Here is a 22797-nt window from a genome sequence, read left to right as displayed (position 1 = left end):
AGATGTAGCTGAATTCTATCATTTGAACAATGTGTCAGCAGTTAAAGATGATCCCTGCACTGACAGGGGCAGCCATATCAGATTATATTGAAATTGACTGCCATAGGTTACGTTATAGGGACCAGCTAGCATTCTGAAAGTGTAACTGTGAAATGCATATTATTATGGAATGGAGTACTATGCCTATAGTACTTGGAAATCCACCCATTTTATTCAATTACAGTAAAGGGGCCAAAAACCCAAAATAACAGCAGGTTTTTTTTTTTTTGAAAAACTAAACAGGTTTATGGGATTCATGCCACTGTGCATTAAAGACTCACAAAACTTTTTAGAAATAAATCAGTCGAAGGTGACGTTTGATTTATTTGTCACCAAATATATTGTTCCATTGTATACCTGCATTCCCATGGATAGTGGGATTAATGTGTTGAGAAATTTTCTGACTAGAACATTTGAAATGAATAACAAATTGATTAAAATAAAAAAAGTAGTAGTGGAAATCAGGTGGTAAATCCTCCGTCTGGTGTATATCGTAAGACCTGCCATAGGAATGCGTTTCTTTTCAGATCCAGTACGCACCCAGGGCATACTTTTTAGGAACCTTATCAGAGGCCAGGGAATAAGGGCTTCTAGATTGAATCCCACTATGTCTGGGTTCTTCAAGGAAATTGATAACTTGGGATGTAAGTTGTTGGCACAAGGTTATACCTCAACTGAGACTGATAGGCAATGGTCAGACTTGGACTTATTAAAATCAACCACAGCCAGTCCGTATTTTGGTCCTATATCAGATACACACATGGGCCATGAGAAGAGGCCACCCACCTCAGAGGTCAAGATTCCTTTGTTTTATAACAGTGATCATTATGATCTCACTCATTTGTTTAGTCAGTTTTTGGCTATTTTGCAAGTGGATAAGGATGTACGTAGAGTTGTAGGTGATAAACCTAGTTTCCGGTTTCAGAACTGTAAGAACTTGATAAGACTTTTATTCTATGAGAAGAACTACAGCAATGTTCATTTACATTCTGGCTCCACCTTACCCTGTGGTAGCTGTAGTTTTTGTATTTTTATTAATATCACTGCATCCTTTTTTCATCTTGATTTGTGCAAGGAGTTTGTTTTTCATGCTACTGCAGATTGTATGACCCCTAATGTGATATATTTGGCCGTTCATATTATGTTGGTAAAACCAACAGGGTCCTACGTGATAGGATGAGGGAATACATATATCACATCAGAAAGGGCTCTGTGCATAATGCACTTTCTAAACATGTTTTAGATACTGGGACAAATCATACCTTCAGTTTCAGGGTTATTGAAATCATTAATCCTAGTATTAGGGGAGGTGATTTGTATATACACACTGAATATAGAGAAGCCTGTTGGATCATTATGCTCCGTGCAGACAGGGGCAGGTTAAATGAGAGGGCTTCTATTAAGCCTGTGTTAAAGAAAAGGAGGGTCCATAAGTAAAAGGTTCATATAGTCTTTGTTTGTTTCTTATATATGTTTCTTATACATGTTTTTCATACATGTTCTGTATGCTTTTGCATTTATTGTTGGTGTGTTTGCATTTTTATATATTGTATATTTTATATATATTTTTCATAGTGTTATATATTATCTTATGATATTATGTTTTTATGCCTTTATGACTTAATTGAATGGAAGTGATCATTGGCTGTTGCTTAATTTACTGTGGATTATATACAGGGTCATTTTAGTAGTTGTTTATAGGTCTGATGATGCTGTATTGTTAAAGCGCTTACCTCTGGTCGAGTACAATAAAGACGTTTTTTATGGTTTTACATCCAGTTGACTTTTTACATTTATAAGTTAATTTGTGGCTTGAACTGTTTTCATCTTTGCCTGGACCTTGGGACTTTCATTATTATTGCCTGGTTCCTTCCGTTGCCATTTTTATTGTTTTTAACAAATTGATTAAGTTTGAAATTGAGATATTTCAACAGACGTCAGACGTTGCCATTGGGGTGCCCATGGCACCATATATTCAAACATTATTCTAGGTAAATGAAAACATGAATTTATTCTTTGACTTATTTTGATGACAATATATTTTTAGACATTTTATTTATGTCCTTTGCTTTTCTGTCAAAGGCTCAGGGGAAGAGCTTTATGAATTTATAATGATATTATAATCAACTAGTATTTTTTTCCGTTTTAAATGGTTCTGCAATACAGAAGACAATTATTGAATAAAACCATTTACAAAGAGGGATTAGATGGTAGGCTAGCATCAAAAATTTTTAGATGGAAAACTTTTCTAATGAGTATTTATATTTTAGAAGTTTGCATCCCATGTATATAAAAAGTGACATTATTAAGAACAATTTGTGAGACCAGAAAAACTTACTTCAGATGATGATTTACTCAGGAATGAAATGGATTTTCCGGTGTATTAATTATTAAGGAATACCCATGTACTATAGTTAATTTAGTAGATGAGAAAATTCTGAAACACGGAGAGAACAAATTCGGGGCTATACTATCTAGTAAATGCTGGAAAACTGCATGAAAAATTACATATTTGTGAGGAAGATAAATGTATGTAGCTCTAATTTTTGGATGAAAGTAAAGTAAATAAAAAACATCTTAGCAAACAAGAAGATAGTGCCTCTCTCTTTCATGAAGAGAAAAATGAGGCATAGCAGTCCTTTGCGTTCCGCATTCATAGTAAGGAAAAGAGAGTAAGCACCTGACAGATAAAGGTCCTTAAAAGGAAATGTCAGGGGAGAATGAAGAATTCTGTCTAATTTACATTAAGAAAATGAAGCCAAAGTCACAATTTTCTGTTTTGGGATGTAGTGAATTGTGGAGATGGAATTGTATTTTACACGTGATTAAAATGGTACAACTCTAAAATGAAGTCACTATTTTCTGCAGGCAAGACATTAATAAGCAATAAAAAGTTTTTTGGGGGAAACACTAAAAAACAAGATTTATACACTGAAGGTCTGGACAGAAGTGTGGTAGACTAAAACATAAACAGAATGATCTGACTCTGAAAATGGAAATAAATGACATGCAACTGTAGTAACAAATAATAACAAATACAGAGTGGGCAAATAGTAAATGATAAAAGCACATCAATCAGGCATCTGGAGAATTACAATAGATACAGGCAAAAGTAGAACTGTAGAAATGTATCAGGAAGCAGAGGAAAAAATATGAAAGAAGGCATGCTGAGTATCAGGACAGAGTATATATGTGGTTAGTAGTTAGATATGACTGAAGGACAGTGCTGATACAGAATAAAAATAAGAATATGAAAATCATTAAGATGGACAAATTTCAAGAAACTGGAAAGCAGTATGTGTGAAAAACGAGAAAGTTAATAAGGTCCTAGGTAATTAGATGAACAAGTGCCTAGTTTAAGGCAAAATAGAACATACATACCTGCTAAATGCCCTTGAAGGGTCAAATATTCTAAAATGTAGGGTCTCTCTGAAAAGAAACCATTTTAAAATCCAGGAATTGTGCATGAATACAATGGAGCCAGGAAAGATGAAAGAGAAGTAAGTTGATAGCGAGAGAAGAAGGGTTTCTTCACAGATAACATATTTATCAAATAGCACAGGTTTCACAAATAGTATATTCAACACATGGTATAGGCTGTATCTTGTGATCTAGTATAATTTCTGAAAAACTGAATTTCATAGTGTTGCAAGCTTGTGTGGCAAACAAATTAATAATTTTCCCTGTTGATGTAATGCTAACCCCTCATCTGCATTCTGACTAGATATGCCAGTCAAAATGCATAATAAACTCACTAATGGATGCTGTACACAAACAGTACATCCTCCATGAAAATTACTGTAATAAGTACCAGTATTCATATACTTTCAGCATATTGATTGCAGTCTCTCTTCCACCTTCTGTAGCAGTTAAATGATTGCCCTTTTACCAGGGATTCCCTCTCTTTCTATGAACATGAAATGCTTCTGAAACAGCACCCCAAGAAAACTCCAGTTCCTACAAATGTTGCTCAACAAAATCAATTTGGGTACTGGGATAGTGATTTTCCTTGAATTTAGTGACATGAGAGATGAAAACCTACATGCCAGTCATTTAAGATATAAGACTATAACTGTCACAGATAAGGTAAATGGTATGCATTGACATAATAAATCTTTTATAACATGCCACATACAAATCCTGAGTGGAATGGAAAACAAAATATGAATCATGAGCTTGCTAATGGATTTAGACAGTAAAACAGTGAACTGGAGGAACTCAAAAGTAAAGTTATAAACCAGTGAACTATGTTTGCTGTTATTTGATTGTTTGTGTTTGTCAACAGATGTGTATTGCCATCCAACATTGGCCATTTTTAAGTGAGCCAGAGGTATAAACTAAAAAAAAGTTATACAAAATATTAATGCATATTATAGATAACACGATTTTAACTTTATAAATATATACCAGAACTATCACATACAGCTGAAGATCATATACTATATTACATAATTCTGGAGATGTATTTGTCCTAAACTTTATATCATGAATTGATTAGCTAAGGACATGATGATCTTTTTTAAACTGTGATTTATTACATCCATATATTATTTTTATCATTACACATATGCAATTCAGCTGTGAAATACGTTAAGAATTAAAGAGTGACTAAAATGGAAGGAAGGTAAAGATTGAAGCACCTTATTATACCTGTTGTTCAATTTTAATACAAAGGAGTGATTTAGACATAATTCATTTGGGTATCATAAGGTGTGATCTACTTTCTGTATTACTGCACATTTTTTCTCGTTTGTTTCTTCCCCTCATTCATAATGAAAGAAACCATCATATGAATATTACTTGTAAGGGATGTTTTTACTTGTAAGTCTCAAACCCCCTCTCATCCCAGTTAAATAAAATGTGCAGTATTTTCCCATTCCTTGTGCCTTTCTATATTTATTGAATGAATTTGTCTTGTCTAGTACCATCATTATATAATCCCCTCTTTCTGATTTTTATGCAGGGATATTATGATCTGTCTGCTGTATTTACCAGCTATATTCAAGCTTATAACTTCATAAGTGCTAATCACTTACAGATAATTATGACACTTATTTTCTACTTGTGTAAACCCCTATAGCCTTAATATTGTACTGCAATACTGTACTCTGACTCAAAATTGTCAACTGCAACTTTATTGTACTGTCCATATTGATGTATTGTACTATATTGTATGTTATGTATTGTGTAAGGTGAACATTATGTATTGTTGTTGTTGTTGTGTCTTTCGGCTTTTTCCCGGTTAGGGGTCGCCACAGTGGAACTCAGGTCCGCTAATGATTGGCAGTAGATTTTTACGTGCCGAGTTGCCAGCCCTGATGCACAACGTTCAACGAAGGTATGCCCATTCACGCATGTCTCCACACAAAAGATGCTTTAGCTGAGAATTGAACAGGACAACGTCTTACTGTGAGGTGACAACGCTACTGCAGCACCACCATGTATTGTGTTATACTTATATTGTTTATTGTTCAATTTAGTATTGAGCTTTTCTCCCTAGGCCTCCACTGAAAATGGGCTCACTATGGCCTAGTGGACCTTCCCGGTAAACAATGCAATTATCTGCTTCAAGGCAATTAATATCTTCACTCATTAAACTTTTTGTTTTTATTGCCTGAAGACTTTATGGTTTCTTTACTTTTTTGTTATCCTCTAAGCATTTTATGATTTATGTGTAAAACATGCATCATGATAAACGGTAACTTTCACAGATAAAACCTGCATAGCTGAAAATGCTAGTGAGCAGTGCCAAAAGGAAAATTAAACTAAATTACAAATGGAAAATAATATAGAAGTATAGCAGATAAAAGTTAATACTCGACTTTTTTAAAGTAAATTGTATTTTTCTCTTGTATAATTGTGTTTATGTTCCATGTCCAATAAAAGTGTGTTTACACACTGTTCAGTGTAACTCTTTTATTTTACTGTCCCTTAACTGAATATATGTCCACTGCTTTGGAATATGTATCATATGAAAGTTTTTAACTGTGATTGAATCCATGCTAGCAAAACTATGCACTCCCATTAATAATGTGTATGTGTGCGTGTGTGCGTGTGTGTATGTGCGTGCGCGTGTGTGTGTGTGTGTGTGTGTGTGTGTGTGTGTGTGTGTGTGTGTGTGTGTGTGTGTGTGCATGTGTGTGTATGCGTATGTGCACGTATGTGTGTGTGTGTGCATGTGTGTGCTAGTGCGCGTGTGTGCGTGTGTGTGTGTGCGTGCGTGTGCATGTATGTGTGCACGCGTGAGTGCGTGTGTGCATGTGTGTGTGTGTGTGTGTGTGTGTGTGTGTGTGTGTGTGTGTGTGTGTGTGTGTGTGTGTGTGTGTGTGTGTGTGATCCCTGCTTTTATCCCCTTTTCCCTGTAGTCTGACTGATACTGATACTTTCTCTTTTTGTTTGCATCCAGCACTTTTTATCATTTGTCTACATTTCTTTCGTGTCTGCTATGTATGTTTTCACTTTCTGAAACTCTTCCATATTTCTGAACGCATTGTCATTCCCCAGCATTACCTTTCACCCATACTTGTTTGTCTTTCAAACTTTCTGCCTTTCTCTACTACATCCACCCTTTTTTACCTCAAATTTTGCATTGTTCCATGCTGACTTCAGCTTTTGTTCTTGTCCAATTTATATTCTGCCTTCTGTATAAATATATGACCTTCCTGTGTGTTACTGGTTTTGTTAACTCAAGTTGACCTGTTGTCCCTCACTTGTCCTCTTGTTGGTCTCTTCCATACCATTCATCATTCAGCCATACAAACCTTTATAATTTAGATTTCAGCCAATTTACTATACCTTGAGAGAGAAATGAAGTCCGTTAGTGATGCAGATATTTTTTCCTTCATTATGACTTACTCGGTAATCAGTTTGTCCATGTCTTTGCTCAGCAGCAGCAGCTTCCTGAGGCAGGTATTGCAGTTCTGCATGTTATTCTTCACTGGTGTGCTTCCACCTGTCACTTATGTCTTCTGCAAAGACGGCACCGCATGCCCAAACTCTTTGCCTTTCCTAATCACATCTCATGCTCTCCTCTGGGCTTCTCCTCTAAATCCACCTACCTGGACATTGGTGATCTCATGTACTCAGAGGTGCCTATCTCCTTCCATACAGTTCCTTACTTTTTGTGTCTAAACACAGTTCCAGGATGGGCCTGACTGCCACTTGCACACACTACTCTGACTTATGTGTCCATTTGCCATTCCTTGTAAACAAGTTTTTCACCGCTAAGATGCCTCTGTTCTTCTTCTCACCTGCCATCTTATCCTTTCTAGGATACCTGAACTATATCAATTACATGCATCTAAGCCATTTGCACCTTTTCTGAAACTGTCTTTTTTTTATAATATTATAGGAGCTGCAAGGCAAGTTTGTCTTGCAACCATTTAAATGTTGGCAGTACCTACCTTTAGACCATATCTTCTTTTTCAAAGTGAGCTAGAGCAGAGAAGCCAGTGGGGAGTTTGTGAATACTGGACCTCTCCTGTTTGGTAGCTACTTCTCTGAATTACAGACTAACACAGAAGGCCGCTGGCTAACGAAGTTCGCAGATGACTGCAAACTAGGAGCCATAGTCAGGTCCCCAAATGATATGGACATCTTACAGAAGGGCCTCACTGAGACAGATGCCTGGTGTCAGAGCCATGGCCTCAAGCTCAATGCCAAAAAGTGCAGTGTCACCCCCTTTGGTAAAAACTCTGTACCCATGAACTACCACAAAGGCAGCAATCTACTTAACACCGAATGCGTGATAAGAGGCCTTGGGACCAGGTGGACAGTAGTCTCTCCTTTGATAGTCACATCGCCACAGTAGTCAGGAAGTCCTTCTACGTGGCACACCTCATCTTAAAAGGGTTCTCATTCAGAAAAAAAGAGGTAATTGTTCCTCTCAACTCATCACTCATTAGACCCATTATAGAGTACAATGCTCCTTTTGGAATGTACCTCACAAGACATCTGCAGCAGCTGGAAAGGCCACAGAAGTACCCCACAAAGAGGATTACTAGCCTCAAACAAATGCCCTACACTGACCACCTCAAAAAACTCCAGCTTTACTCCGTAGCATATTGCCTACTCCGAGGTGATCTCTGCCTAACTTATAAAGCTATGTCAAACCCAGAGCTGTTGGACATGCTACACCTAAAGAAATCCCTCCGAGCTACACGCTATAGGGTCCTAAACCTTGTCACCACAATAAACAGGACATGCTGGAGGGATAAATTCCTGTACCAGAGACTTCCTCTACTCTGGAACAAGCTACCCATCTATGTCAAGCAAAGTTCTTCATTAGCACTTTTCAAGAAAAATCTTGATGAGTGGATGGGAAATAGGAAATACACCCCAGGGATCACTTCTGTGTCTCTGCTGGACAGTGGCACAGGAAAATAACTTTCTTGGGTGGCATAAGCTATGGAACCTTGCTGGCTAGCCTTACGTAGGCCCTTGGGCTGATAGCCTAGTACCTACCTATGAACCTATAATGATCCACCTCCTGACTGAGGGAAGATGATGCATCCCATTGCATGAGTTGCTGTAGGAGTCAGAATGGGTGGTAAGAGAAGCTACCTAATGAATCAGTCTCTCCACCAAGCTTTAGTTATCTGAAGAACTAGACCCATGCTTCTTGTGGTTGCAAGATTATTTGATTTGTGAAGATCCAGGAGATCCAGGACTACTGGGTCCCTAATGGCATGAAAGGCAAGGCATAGATCAGCCATCAGATGCCTATAAGATATTGGATAAAGAGAAAGTACTTCCAGTCATTTCTGGCAACTTATACTTAATAAGCCACTGTTCGTCTTAATTATTACCCATTGGGGTCTATCTAGTATCTTGATTTGTCTGGTAAGGGCCATCCCAAAAGAGCATTGTATTCAATAATGGGTCTAATAAATGCTGAACATAAGAGGACAAATGACCTCTTTAGATCTGGATGATACTTCTTTGGCAATTGTCCTATGTAGAAGGACTTTCTGGTTACTGTTATTACATGATGACCAAAGGACAAAAAATTATCAACCTATGTTCCAATGTCTCTAACAACACACATATTTTGCAGTGAGACATTGTCTATGTTCTATGCTGTAGGAAAGGGGTTTTCTACCAAATGTGATAATATTGGACCTCATAGAATTTAATTTGAGCTCATTTTCGGTACACCAGGTTTATAACTTCATGCTAAAGGGCTTGGGCATCAGAAAGAGCTTGACAATAACTCAGTTTACAGTAATCTGTAAACTTGGTTATCCAGAGGTCTTTTTCTTCTGGAGATCATAAATGTAAATACTGAACAAAAGAGGCCACAGCATTGAGCTCTGTAGGACACCATTTCATATTATTTGCTGGGGTACCTGGTATCTGCACTGTCTAGGTTCTGTCATTTACTCAATAAGCAATCCATTTTACCACACATGAATCTATTTGTAATGCATTAAGCTAATTAATTATGGTAAGATGGGGAATGTTGACAAATATCTTGTCCATTTCAGTTTACAGCATGTGGACATCATGACCACTACTAACAGTTTGCATTGCTCTTTTCGAGAAGGTAACCAGATTCATAGACAGGATCTGCCCTTGGCAAAGCCAGTCTGCTTGATGGGATGTTTAATACTATATTTTATCACATTAGTTATAATATGTTGACTGGCTTTGTAAATAAGACTTGTCAACCTGGCGGGCCAAAAATTTCAGGGGTCCATGGTATAGCCACACGCATGGAGTGGCATCATCAGCGCTATGTGACAAACTACATGGACAAAGCTAATTGCTAAATTCAGGTGAAACACTTTACGGACTGGCTGTCCTTACTGATGAAGGGGGGGCTGAGAGTTTTATGGAAAAGTGGGCTTTTGATAGTCATCACTGAGGTACAATGCACTGAATTTGTAAATTAGTATGTTGGCTACTGAGTCAGAAAAAGTGGTGCCCTTACGAATAACTTCAGAGCAATGTTGGGTGTTATTTCCAAATGAAGGTAAAGAAGGAATTGTCTTGAGCTTCAGATCCTTATCTAAGTTAGACGCAATATAATTTCTAGAGGTTTTAGTCAGTTTTCTGCCATTATCTTTTATAGTGGGATCTTATGATATACAGTATGTTTATGGAGCTTTTTTCTTTTATTGTAGAGTTGATATAAGTTGCCACACTATCCAAGTGGTTTATTTTGAAACTTCTGACTATATTTTGATGTAGCTGGAATTGCCAGTTCTCCACATTTATCAAGTGGGCATAGAACTCCTTTGTGAAGTTACTTGCTGTGGCAACATTTGGGATAATGGTGCTATAAGTGAATTTTGAAACTTCACCATAGAGTTTGATGAGATTAGTACATTTAAAATCTTTCAGTTCAGAGATACTGTTTTTAGTGAGATTAAAGATTTTGAAGATGAAGGTCAATAGTTTATGATCAGACTTAACCAGAGAAGGAGATCACTAGGGAATAATAAATAAAGAAGCTATATTTGTAAGGACCATGCACTGAATATCATGTCCTGTTGTGGGTTTAACATCCTTAACCAAGTTGAATCAATGCCAAACAAGGGTCCAGAATGGTCCAGTAATTAATTTATATGGGTGATGTTGCATCATGTTGTGTCATTTCTGGGTTTAACAACCTTGTCCAGGGTACTTTTTGTTTTTTAAACCTATGAACTTTTGGACATATCCTGCATTGGAAGTATAGGATGTCAAGTTTATTGAGGTTTATTAATGTCTCCCAAAATAATGGAGTTCTTTTTTATATGGCATTCACCCAATACATTTGGAACCTTTACTTGAATTCAGGTGACATACAGGCTATTAACTGATAACTGGTGACATACAGGCTATTAACTGATAACTGGTCTGTGTGTATGACTGGGAGCTCAATGAGTTCCATTTTTAGGGATATGGGCATCTGTGGAGAGGCCATTGGATCCCTGACAAATGCAGAGATACCATTACAGTTGCCATTAGGTCAGAACACATGGCAGGCACAAAACCCAGGTATGCAGGAAGTATTTTTTGAGCTTTCAAACAAAGTTTCAGTAATTACACAGATATGGATGCCTCCAAATGCAACACAGCCTCAAGTTCAGATAGTTTTTCATCTGTTCTCATCTTCTCTAATAGGGTGAAAGTCTGCCACTGCCTCTTGACTCCTTTGTTACACTTGTCTTTTGTGAGGCATTACTCATTCCCATGTGTTTCTCTTTATTTGCTTCTTTCTTTTTCTTTCATTCCCTCTGTTATGTACATATCAGTCTGTCTGTTCCACTCCACATTTGGTCTTAAGTGTCTGCCTTTTCTGCATCTTTATGTTCAGTCTTGAGCAGTTGTCTAGTCACTAATCATGTATTAATCTCCTCTCCTCTTTCAGCTCTGATCATTTGCCTTGTCTTTCTTTTCTCCCCATCTCCTCGCCCTACACATATCTGAGTCATGTTATATCTTTGTCTGTCTGCTTGCATCTGACAGATACAGGTTAGGACCTCCTAAAATCAACTTTTTCTCTTTCTTCAGCCAATTCACCAAACACTTCCTGCAAACATGTCCTCACCCCCACTCCACAGTTCACTACATGACAGTGTCATATCACACCTGTATCACTTCATCAGTCTCAGTCCCTCTCCTCTCCTCCCCTCCATAGAATTAGTTCTTCTTTTCAGATGTTTCACAGCTGTTCTTAGCTATCTCTGAGCTAACATAATACAGATTGCACTGACTGATTCCTAACCTTTTTTTGCTTTTACCTGTCTAGCAACTGGTTCTGTCTACTATCCTTGTACTAAATCCCTGTCTTTGCCCTTTATATTTGCTACTTAACTGATTTTTGAAAGTTTTAAAAACAATCACTTTTGTCTAAGCCTTATATAATTTAGCAGAAATGAAAATATAATTACACCATATGCTTTGTAGATAAAAATGTCAGTTGTCTGGATAACTGCCTTTTTTATATCATAACAACCACAAACAATTTTATATGTCAAAATAAGATGTCATATATTAAGATAAAAATCGTTAAGTGTGGAAACATATGGACGAGGTATGGAGTCTGGAGCTATTGCCACAGCAGTAATAATGTTATTTGGCCATGTATTATATATAATTAAATACAGTGGATAAAATAAGTTTACACACCCGTTAAAATGCCAGGTTTTTGTGATATAAAAAAATGAGGCCACAAAAAATCATTTCAAAACTTTTCCCAGCTTTAATGTGACCTATAACCTGTACAATTCAATTGAAAAACAAAAAATCTGTTAGGAAAAAAAATAAAAAATGTGCAATACGCTGGTTGCATAAGTGTGCACACCCTTAAACTAATACTTTGTTGAAGCACCTTTTGATTTAATTACAGTTTTTGGTCTTCTTGGGTACACACCTGCCATCAGTTAAAGAGATCCTGATTAACCCTAAATAAAGTTCAGCTGTCCTATAGGATTTTCCTGACATTTACTCAGTTGCCTGCCACTGCAAAAGCCATGGTTCACAGAGAGTTTACAATGCATCAAAGGGATCTCATTGTTGAAAGGTATCAGTCAGGAGAACGGTACAAAAAATTTTTAACAACATTTGATATACCATGGAACACAGTGAAGACAATCATCAAAAAGTGGAGAAAATATGGAACAACAGTGATGTTGCAAAGAACTGGACATCCTTCCAAAATTGATGAAAAAAGAAGGCAAAAACTATCAGGGAGGCTGCCAAGAGACCTACAACAACACTGAAGGAGCTGCAGGAATTTCTGGCAATTACTGGTTGTGTACTACATGTGACAACAATCTCTTGTATTTTCCATATGTCTGGACTATGGGGTAGGGTTGGTAGATGGAAGCCTTTTCTTACACAGAAAAACATCCAGGCCTGGCAAAAATTTGCAAAACAATACATCATCTCCAAAAAGCATGTGGGAAAATATGTTATGGTCTGATGAGACCAAAGTTGAACTTTCTGGCCACAATTCTAAAAGGTACGTTTGGCGGAAAAACAACACTTTGCATCACCAAAAGAACACCATGCCCACAGTGAAGCATGGTGGTGGCAGTATCATGCTTTGGGGTTGTTTTTCTTCAGCTGGAACCGGGGCTTTAGTCAAGGTGGAGGGAATTATGAACAGTTGCAAATACCAGTCACTTTTGACCCAAAACCTTCAGGAGTCTGCTAGAAAGCTGAAGATGAAGAGGAATTTCACCTTTCAGTATGACAATGACCCCAAGCATACATCCAAATCAGCAAAAGAATGGCTTCACCAGAAGAAAATGAAAGTTTTGGAGTGGCTCAGCCAGAGCCAAGACCTAAATCCAATAGAAAATCTGTGGGGTTACCTGAAGAGGGTTGTGCACAAGAGATGCCCTTGCAATTTGACAAATTTGGAGCGATTTTGCAAGGAAAATTGGGCAAATATTGCCAAGTCAAGTTGTGCCATACTGATAGACTCCTAGCCAAGAAGACTGAATGTTGTCATTAAATCAAATGGTGCTTCAACAAAGTATTAGTTTAAGGGTGTGCACACTTATGCAACCAGCATATTGTACATTTGTTTATTTTTTTATATTTGTTCCCTTAACACATTTGTTTGTTTTTCAGTTGAATTGTACAGGTTATAACTCACATTAATGGTGGGGAAAGTTTTGAAATGATTTATTGTGGTCTCATTTTTTTATATCACAAAACCTGGCATTTTAACAGGGATGTATAAATATCCACTGTAGATACACAATGTTGATGCCATAATATTTAGAAAGCATTGCTGTCTTATGCTGAATTACATGTCAAACATTTCAAGAGGTTATAGTAATGATAACCTTTATATTCACCAAAGCTGTTTGTTGACAAAAGCTATTACATTTTTTAAAAAACTCAGGGTATTACTCTGCTTCTCATATCTAGATTGGGCTTGCAAAATTGCAGATTATACCCAAATAAATGATATATCACACCTCTTTGATGTATAGTACCTCAAGTAGCAAATACAATAAAACTGTTCTACTAAAATTTAACTTCTGCTATGAGATCTAATCACATTTTCCTTACTTCATCCACTTTTGTCACCATCATTATAAATATCACTGAAAAACGTCAATGACAAACTGTAAAATCCATGTATGTGATATGTTATACAATGCTTATAATTGTGTGTCGGCTCTTTAAATGTGATACATTGGAAGTCACTTGATGATAGGATGTGTTTTAAATATGGTGGATTATTCAAGTGTATTTCATCTGATGAAGTCTGTTTATCACAGATAAAAGCACTAATCATGGTTGTTTTAGTGAATGAAGTTGGACTAGTTACCGTTTCTGGGTCATGCCACTTTTTATTGTAGATTTTACAGTTTGTTGTTGGTGTTTGTGAATTTCAACAGTTTGATCACTGAAAGTTTGTAAACCTACAAATTATTTCCAATTCATTAAGTGAACATTGCCTTCTAATTTCCCACTGGACCTTCAGGATACCAATACTTTCCACTGTAACTCTTCATACCAGAGCTATCCTAGGATTGTCCTCTATCCTTATCTAACAAGAATTGGAACATATAGATTGGTCTCCTTTCTATAACTGCACTGCCCTTAACTCTGCCCTATCTGCAGTCTATAATTTACTCTGAACTATTCAAGACAAATTGTTTCCTCCAAAAGTGTTCAGAATAAAGAAGTATATCATTCTCAATGGTTTGCAATTTATTTAAGGAAAGCTTTCTGGGAGTAGAGAAACAGCACTGAATCCATAGAAAAAAATCCAAATTATGTAACTGCTACAAGAAACACAGCCATTTAAAACAAACACTAAGATAAAAACAAATTAAGCAAAAGTCTCCCTTCTTATATCCATTCAAGTTTGTCACATTCTACAATGTTATACCTGCTCAAGTTACTATTCCAAGACAGCCTAGATTTTTGTGTAAAACTAGTAAAAGTATCACATCTCCTAAAGTCTTTCAAAGTCAAGGAAATCCATCATCACAACTCAACCCAGATCTCCTTAACATTATACAACACAATCTAACCTCTTCCCCTTCCTAATCTGTTCAATGTTTCAACAATTACCCCCAGTCTCTAACACCCCATTTCATAGCCTTATAATAAACTTTCATCCTATTTTGAAATCAGTTCCTCCAAAACAGTTAGAGAATATCTCATCAATATTAACTATACCATACAAACCCTATTTCCAGATTCTCCTTCCAAGACTACTTTGATGTGGTGTCCAACATCTATACCAATCCTTATCTTTTATCTTTAGCCTCAACCTATGCCCTCAGATGGCTTCAAACTCATTTCTAATATATCACATCTTGTCAAAATGCTAGAAAAAGGTATCTGCCAACATATCTTAGACTACACTCAAATGTATGAGATTCTTCCTGCCAGCATGGCTTTATTTCTAAACTAAATTATGAGTAACTAATACAAAATATTCCAACAAGCTGCTTCTTAAACAATGCATGCTGTTCCTTCAACAAGTGTTTCTTCCAATGGAACATTCTTAATCCCCTCTGGAGTATATTTCTTATATTATGGCATTCTCTCTAAAGGTGCCCACAAGTGTCAGTCTTAGGACCTCTCCTGTTTTCCCTGTTTATTAGCAACTTTCTCACTGATGCATTCAAAGCCATTTATTGGTTCATGCAGATGACATTGCTCTGCTAAATGCAGACAAAATGCCTCTTTACTTACTCATAGCACATCTAAAATATAGTCCCTTATTTTTCCCTGAATTTTTCTGTCAATACCTCAAAATTGCAAATAAGTAAAAAACAAAACTCTAAGATTCATACATCTTGCACATGACAAGGAGCATCACTGGAAAGCCAGACTCTCCTTTACTGAAACAGCATTATTCCTTCTTAAATACCTAATGCACAAACTCTCACATGACTTCTACTGCCTTCCACTTTGAAGCAAGCTAACATATTTCATCACCTCTGACAGAGATGATGACAATTCCATGCAACATATTTGACACAACTTTTTATTTTTATTTTGTTAATGGTATTTGCTACTTGCAACTCTGCCAAGGAAGCTAAGAATTACTGGCAACTTTCTAAAATTTTCCAAGTATTTAAACAACATCTTCAAAAAGATCAACATGATCCTGGTTTATTGCTAAAGGTTAAAACAATATATATAAAATAGGAGGGGAGTGATATTAACAACTTCCTTGAAAATGCGGAATGCTCTTGGATAATTAGACTTCAGGCAGATACATATCCGGGTATTAACAATCAGGTTAGTTTAAAACCTGTTTTAATAAGGAGACAACCTACATTGCATTAAAATTGATGAAGGTTTTTATCTAGATGTTTACTTGAATTTATTTTGATATACTTTGGTGTGTGTGTGTGTGTGTGTGTGTGTGTGTGTGTGTGTGTGTGTGTGTGTGTGTGTGTGTGTGTGTGTGTGTGTGTTTGTGTGTGTGTGTCTGTGTGTGTGTGTGTGTGTGTGTGTGTGTGTGTGTGTGTGTGTGTGTGTGTCTGTGTGTGTGTGTGTGTGTGTGTGTTTACATTACTTGATTTTTAAGTGAAGTGTTACAAATTGATATCAATTGAAGTTGATAAGCTGTGCTGTTCTATTGGTTGGCTGTATCATATGACTTTTAACAATTTGTATTTAAATGAAATGAAATGTTTTTAGCTTGTAAGCACTGAGGAAGGGGAAACCCGAAAGCTTTGCTGATTATCGTTTTAATAAAAGTTGAACATTGCTGTGCACTTTTTCTCTTTTGGTTGTATTGGATTCTACAGAAGCACAGTTTACAGCAGTGGTATTCTTTGTTTTTGTTATTGCTAAAGGTTGATGATATACTTCCATCACTAAAACATGTCCGACACATATCTATACTTTGCATCTCATTGCTGTACATGCCACTGTTATTCAACTGAGAAGGCAGGCATCTATTGCACTTTCCTTATTAAGTCCTGCTCAGTTGTATGCAAAATGGTACTGCATGGATACATTACAAAAGTAGTTAACCTTACTTTTTGTAGCAAAGTCCTTCTGTTTTGATGAAGTCTTCATTACAGCAATGATGTAGATACATATATACAAACATATATATATATACAAATATATATATATCAGCAGTGGTGCAGCGGTAGCATTGTTGCCTCACAGCAAGAGGTTCTCCCATTCGATTTTCGGCTGGAGTGCAGGGAGTGCCTTCTGTGTGGAGTCTGCATGTCCTCCCCGAGGTTAGGTGGGCATTCGAAAGGCATGTGTAAATGGGCGTGCCTTCGTTGAAGGTTGAACGTCAGAGCTAGCACCTCGGCGTTCGTGAAAATCTACTGCCAATCATTAGGGGACCGGAGTTCCACGGTGGCGACCCCTAACTGGGAAAAGCTGAAAGACAACAACATATATATATATATATATATATATATATATATATATATATATATGATATATGAGTATGTTCAATGTGCATACTAAGTGAATGTTCATTCTTTTTGTAACATCTCATTGTGTTAATCTCCTTTATTCTATACATGCTGTCAATTTATGAATGTGATTATTTTTGTGTTTGGCTTGTGATTTGACTGTGAATGGAGCCCTGATTTCTTTACTCATCTTATTAAAAAAATGTAAATAAAATAAAACTCAGCCAACAGGCCAGCAGTGATTTCCTTCACAAAGATAACTCCTCCACCTCCATCTCCCCACCCCTGAAAAATTATCCTTTGGGTTTCAGCTAGTGCATAACAGCTTTTCATATTTTTCCTAAGTTACACAACTGGTTCAAGAAAGAATGACTGGCTGATTAATGAACTTTCAGATGTATTTGAAGAATTTAAAATGTTTAATGGGAAATAGTTGCAATGAGCATAAGAGATGTGCCTTAACTCATGTTTCTTTCCATAACATACTTTTATAACTTGTTCAACTTTAAACAGATTTTGAGATGACTTTGTAGCACTCATCACACTTTACACGATGAATAGATCCTAACTGCTTTTTGTAAGTTACGGATCTTTGACTGCAGTTCTCAAAAAAATGGAAAATGAAATGCAGTTTGCAATTTTATAAAACTTTATATAATGCCATTAAATGTTTTTGCAGAGTTAAAATAAAACATTGCCTCTTCAGTACTGAGAACTATTCCCCAATGCAAGCATGACTCTGAGATTGCTGTTTCTAAGAGTAAGGGAATACTGCAAGGTACCATAACCATATAGTTAAACTTACTTGTAGATCCAGAGAGAGTTACTGCATCTGAAGCGGTTACATTGTCTGCAGCTACTGCTGTGATGCTGAATCTGTATGTTGCTCCAGAAACAAGTCCTGTGAGATTAACACTTGATGCTGATACAATAAAGGTTGAACTGGTAGGTCCTGTAGTCTGTATTCGGTATGTGATCTGACTTCCTTGTGCTGCATTCCAGGATATGTATGCTGAAGACGATGTAACACTGACAACTACAGAATTAGTTACTGGCACTGGTTCTGTGAGAAAAACAGAAGGAGAGAAAAAATAACAAATTGTAAATCACAGATCATTAATATAGCAATAACCCATGGATGAGTGTGGTGGTTTGGTCATGAGGGTGAACACTCTAAATTGTCAGCAGTTTTGTTCCAACCATTGTATTGTTTTAGTTGTTTTGTTTTTCTCAGTAGTATAATATGATTCATAAGCAGATGATCTTATCTTTCTTTTCTGTCTTATATTTCATCTTTTTTTATTAGCTTAGAATGGCAGGTGTTCAAGAACCTAGGATCACAGCTAACTTTGAAAATATCTGAATAGAGTGGCTGAAACTGTCTCTGGTAACACTGTCTAGTGAGAGTTCTTAGTCAGGTTATAACCATGCTATGACAAATTGACTCAGTGTCGGTCTGTTTCTGTGATTGCTGTCAGGTGTCTTCATGCTATCAGTTTGTTGGAGTGGTTAATGCTCATTATATATGTGCTCAGTGACTTCAAATTTTCCTGATTAGGAATCTCTCAGCCAATTTTAATTTTGCATTATGTCTGGAAGGGCATTAATGCTGCTGTTTATACTTGGCTAATGACTTCCAGGATCTTTAAAAGCCTAGCCTTGCAACCCAACTCAGTTTTGTTCGCAAGTTCCTTGAATGCCTACATGTTCAGGTATGTTAATAAAGAGATAACTAAGGGTTATGGGGGTATGTTATTTGGGGATTAATTTACTTACTGTCAACCTCTGTCCATTAGAGACATGGCAACCACAGAGGATGTGAATTTATGATTTCCTATCCAATGATAAAGGTTTCTTTTAAATAGGCTTAGGGATGAACTCTACTTCACGTAGATGGAGAGTTTATTCCATAGCACGTATATCCTTTGACACACACACATTGGTCTCTCCAGCATGTTCTATTTCTGTTGCAGACAAAGTTTAGGTTGTTGGATTTAGTGTTTTTGGTGCAGTTTGTTTAGCAAATGTGCAAGAGATCCATCAGAGCTGGATCTGAATGCCTTATATATTAGGCATAGATCTCCTCACAGTAACCTGTAGAAGACTAAGTACAGAGACAGGACCTTAAGATGATCTGTGCAGGACAAGGAATTCATTGGCCAGGTGAAGGTATGCTGTATGCACCATTTCCCCTCATTCATAGCCCTGGTGACCCTCTTGAAGAAGTCTATCAGGTTGAGTAGGCAAGATGTTCTCTTAACAAAGCCAAACTGAGATGAGTCCAGTGTCTATAGGTTGCCAGTGTCCTTGGTGATCATTTCCAATATAATTTGTTCCATACCTTTGCATATCAGACTTGCCAGACTGAAGGGTCTGTAGTTACTGGGGTCAGCTGATAGTCCAGCCTTTTGAAGAGGAATGACCATTGTGGCATTCCATTTACCTGGAATGTATCCTGTTTTGGGTCTGTAGATGAAGAGTGCCCAATGTGGTCCTGCTAGGTCTTGTATTAGGCTATTTAGAAGGCAAATGTGGATATTGCCATTGCTCATTGAAGCAGTGTTTTAGGGCTTAAAGCACCATCAGGACATGCTCTTTGTTGATTGTATGGGATTTCACAAGGTGTAGTGGGGGGTGCAGTTACATCTAAATTTATCAGCCAGTAGATCACCTAGGTCACCCTGGTCAGTGAAGACTATGCCATTTACCACCAGTTCTGCACACTGCTGAAAGTTACCTTTAAGGTGCCTGACATAGCTGAAGAAGGCCTTGTGATTGCTCTTAGCCTGTCAGCCTATTCTGAACTCATAATTGACCCTCTATGGGCTTTATTAGACCTCTTAGTTTCTTATTAGTTAAATCAGAGAACTCTTGTCTTTTAGAGTCGCTCTTTCTCATTTTAGCCATGAGTTTCCTTATTTTGTTGTACACCCTGTTAAGGTAAGGATTCCACTAGTGGGATTTGTTTTTGGTGTTAGAAGTTGTAATGGCTTGCATGGTATGCATCTGAAAGTATTGAGTACCTGAGGAGAAAAGCTCTAACATTACAAAAGACACATAGATTATTAGGCAACATACAAAAAAAGGAGAAAAGCTCCAGCATTCATTCATTAGAGGTTTTGTTGTTTCATGTTTAGTTAAGTTAGAAATTGAGACAGCATTCATTTGTTACCTATCAAAGAAGCTGACTGGCCATGGTTGTGCATGTGTTTGGTGGATCAGTTTGATTTTGATAAGGCAATGACTATGAGTTGTGCAGTAGCCTATGTATGTTTGAGAGCTCTAACACAGCTCCTGAGTCGAGTTGTCAATAGCGGCCTGCTAGGCAAAGGGATCAGTTGGCTGGTAAGGTTAAGGAACTAAGTGTACATAAAGGTAATGTCAGAATAGTGCTTATACATTTAGGTGGGAACGATCTGGGTGCAGTGCCAAACAAAAGGTTAATGGCTCAGGCAGTAAGAATTTGATGTTTTTAAAGTCAAAAGTCAAAGTTAAAGTGAATATTATTGTCATTTAGACTCCACAAGGGTTACCTAAACAATACTGGATACATCAGGCTCAGTACTGAGATGACAATTACACACATAATAGCACACGTAACATACATAACATTAACTTTAAGTTAGACTTACAACATACTACTATAAATTACTATGTCTACAGTTTTTAGCTACTGAGTGGTTGATTATTGGACATTTATTTATTGCATGCTTATTTCTATGTTAGAATAGCTAGTAGATAAATACTGTACTTGACTGACATTGTAAACAGATAACTATGAGTGAGCATCTCATACTTTCTATTGCACCATAATAGCTTGACCAACACAAGACCTTGTCAATGACTAACATTCCTGAGATTGTGTCCAGAGTTCAAGAATCTAATTGCCTGTGGGAAGAAAGTTTTCTAAAGATTTAGTTTGTTTTGTCTGAGATGATACCTTGCTTGGTTGGAAACAGGTGAGGTCTTTTGAGTGCATTGAGCTAACCTGTCATTTTGTTAATCATAGGGTATCATACATGACTTTTTCTTTGAATATTCAGTTTTTGCCTCTTTGGGATTTGGCAGATAAGGACTCTTTCTGGTTTAGAAAAGATGGAGTCCATTTGAGTGACGTTGGGATTTATCTGTTCAATGTAAATAATTCTGTGTGTGAAATACATGATACAGGGATTTTGAGATTCAGTTTGTCTAAAGAAAAAAAAAGGGAGCAGCCTATGCTGATCAGGTTGGTGGGTGGTTTAGGGGGGGTCATGGAACTGGGAGCCATCTAAGTCCTCCCCTTCCTGGAGATGAGGTTAGTAATACAATGTGAAATGGGCAGTGGCATGCTACTCAAACGTCTGTAGCACAGTGGGTGTATGCTTTAACGCTACTGCCTACATTAATGGTGATTGGTCTGTGCTGTCCAAATTGGTATAATGTTTATGTCTGTAATGACGTTCTCTTTTATGTGTCTGCAGTTTTCTTGAATGTAGAATAAACTGGTCACTTTGGCTATATTGTGTTATCTTTATGTCAAGCAGAGATATCTGTACAATGCATTTTTTTTTCATACAGGTGGACCACCAGGCTAGTTTACTATGCATTTATACAGATGAACTTGGAATTTGTTTGAGTAACTACTTGCTATTTCAGTATCTTGGGTAATACGGTTAAAGTTGAATGTTGAGACTTTATCATAAAATCGGACATGATTTGCACATTTGAAGTCTCAGAACTTGTGATGTTTGCATCTAAATTGTTCAGAGATTTTGAGGGAAAATGTTACCAGTCTGTAACTGAATTTAACTGGACAAGGGTGGACCAGAACCACATTTGGTGGACTAGGCCAAGAACATTTTGTTCTCTAATAGGTTCTTTGACAATTTGGTGCTGGAAGTTTTTGTTTATGACTTCAAGGAATTTTGGGGCATAACCTATAGTTAAAGTACAGGTATCCCAATTTGTTGCTAGATAATTAAATTATCCTAGGATAATGGAATTCTTGTTGATGCGGAGTTCATCCAGTATATTCAGGAATCTAATATAGGTTTCTGGGTACTTAAAGGGGTCCTGTAACATGCTATGACTTCATACTTGGTCCTTCTTGGTGTGACTTGGAACACTTTCAGTTAATTTTCTGGGTCTCTAGAAATCCAGCTAGACATGATCTGCTGTGAGGATATCATAACTTCATAACTTAATGCCAATACTGCATTTTGAATCACAATAGAACCACTCAAGTTGTGAGTGTATAGTAGTAACTGTACCAATATGCTTGTTACAATTGTAGCAACCAGTTTTTTTTTCTTTTTCCATGTATTTATGCATTTATTTATTCTATACAACTGTTGCCTTGGTCACACTTCCACCAGGTTGTTTTTACCTAGTGTTACTTTTCAAATTCTACATCTAA

The 22797-nt window shown here is 37.0% G+C and overlaps 1 protein-coding gene across 1 annotated transcript in view; it reads right to left on the bottom strand.

The window, feature by feature from the left end:
• LOC122801341 (mucin-19-like) overlaps nucleotides 1-22797 on the bottom strand; it is a 938154-nt gene that overhangs the window by 127088 nt on the left and 788269 nt on the right. Inside the window, exon 42 of the mRNA XM_044070881.1 lies at nucleotides 18205-18462. Within this exon, the coding sequence (XP_043926816.1) occupies nucleotides 18205-18462 (258 nt within the window). The remainder of the gene's footprint in view (nucleotides 1-18204; nucleotides 18463-22797) is intronic.

Source organism: Protopterus annectens, chromosome 4.part1 (genome assembly GCF_019279795.1).
Source record: "Protopterus annectens isolate FY-2018-M chromosome 4.part1, PAN1.0, whole genome shotgun sequence".
Taxonomy (NCBI): domain Eukaryota; kingdom Metazoa; phylum Chordata; order Ceratodontiformes; family Protopteridae; genus Protopterus; species Protopterus annectens.
Note: the sequence above shows the minus strand (reverse complement) of the source record. Positions and strands in the feature narration are given on the sequence as shown.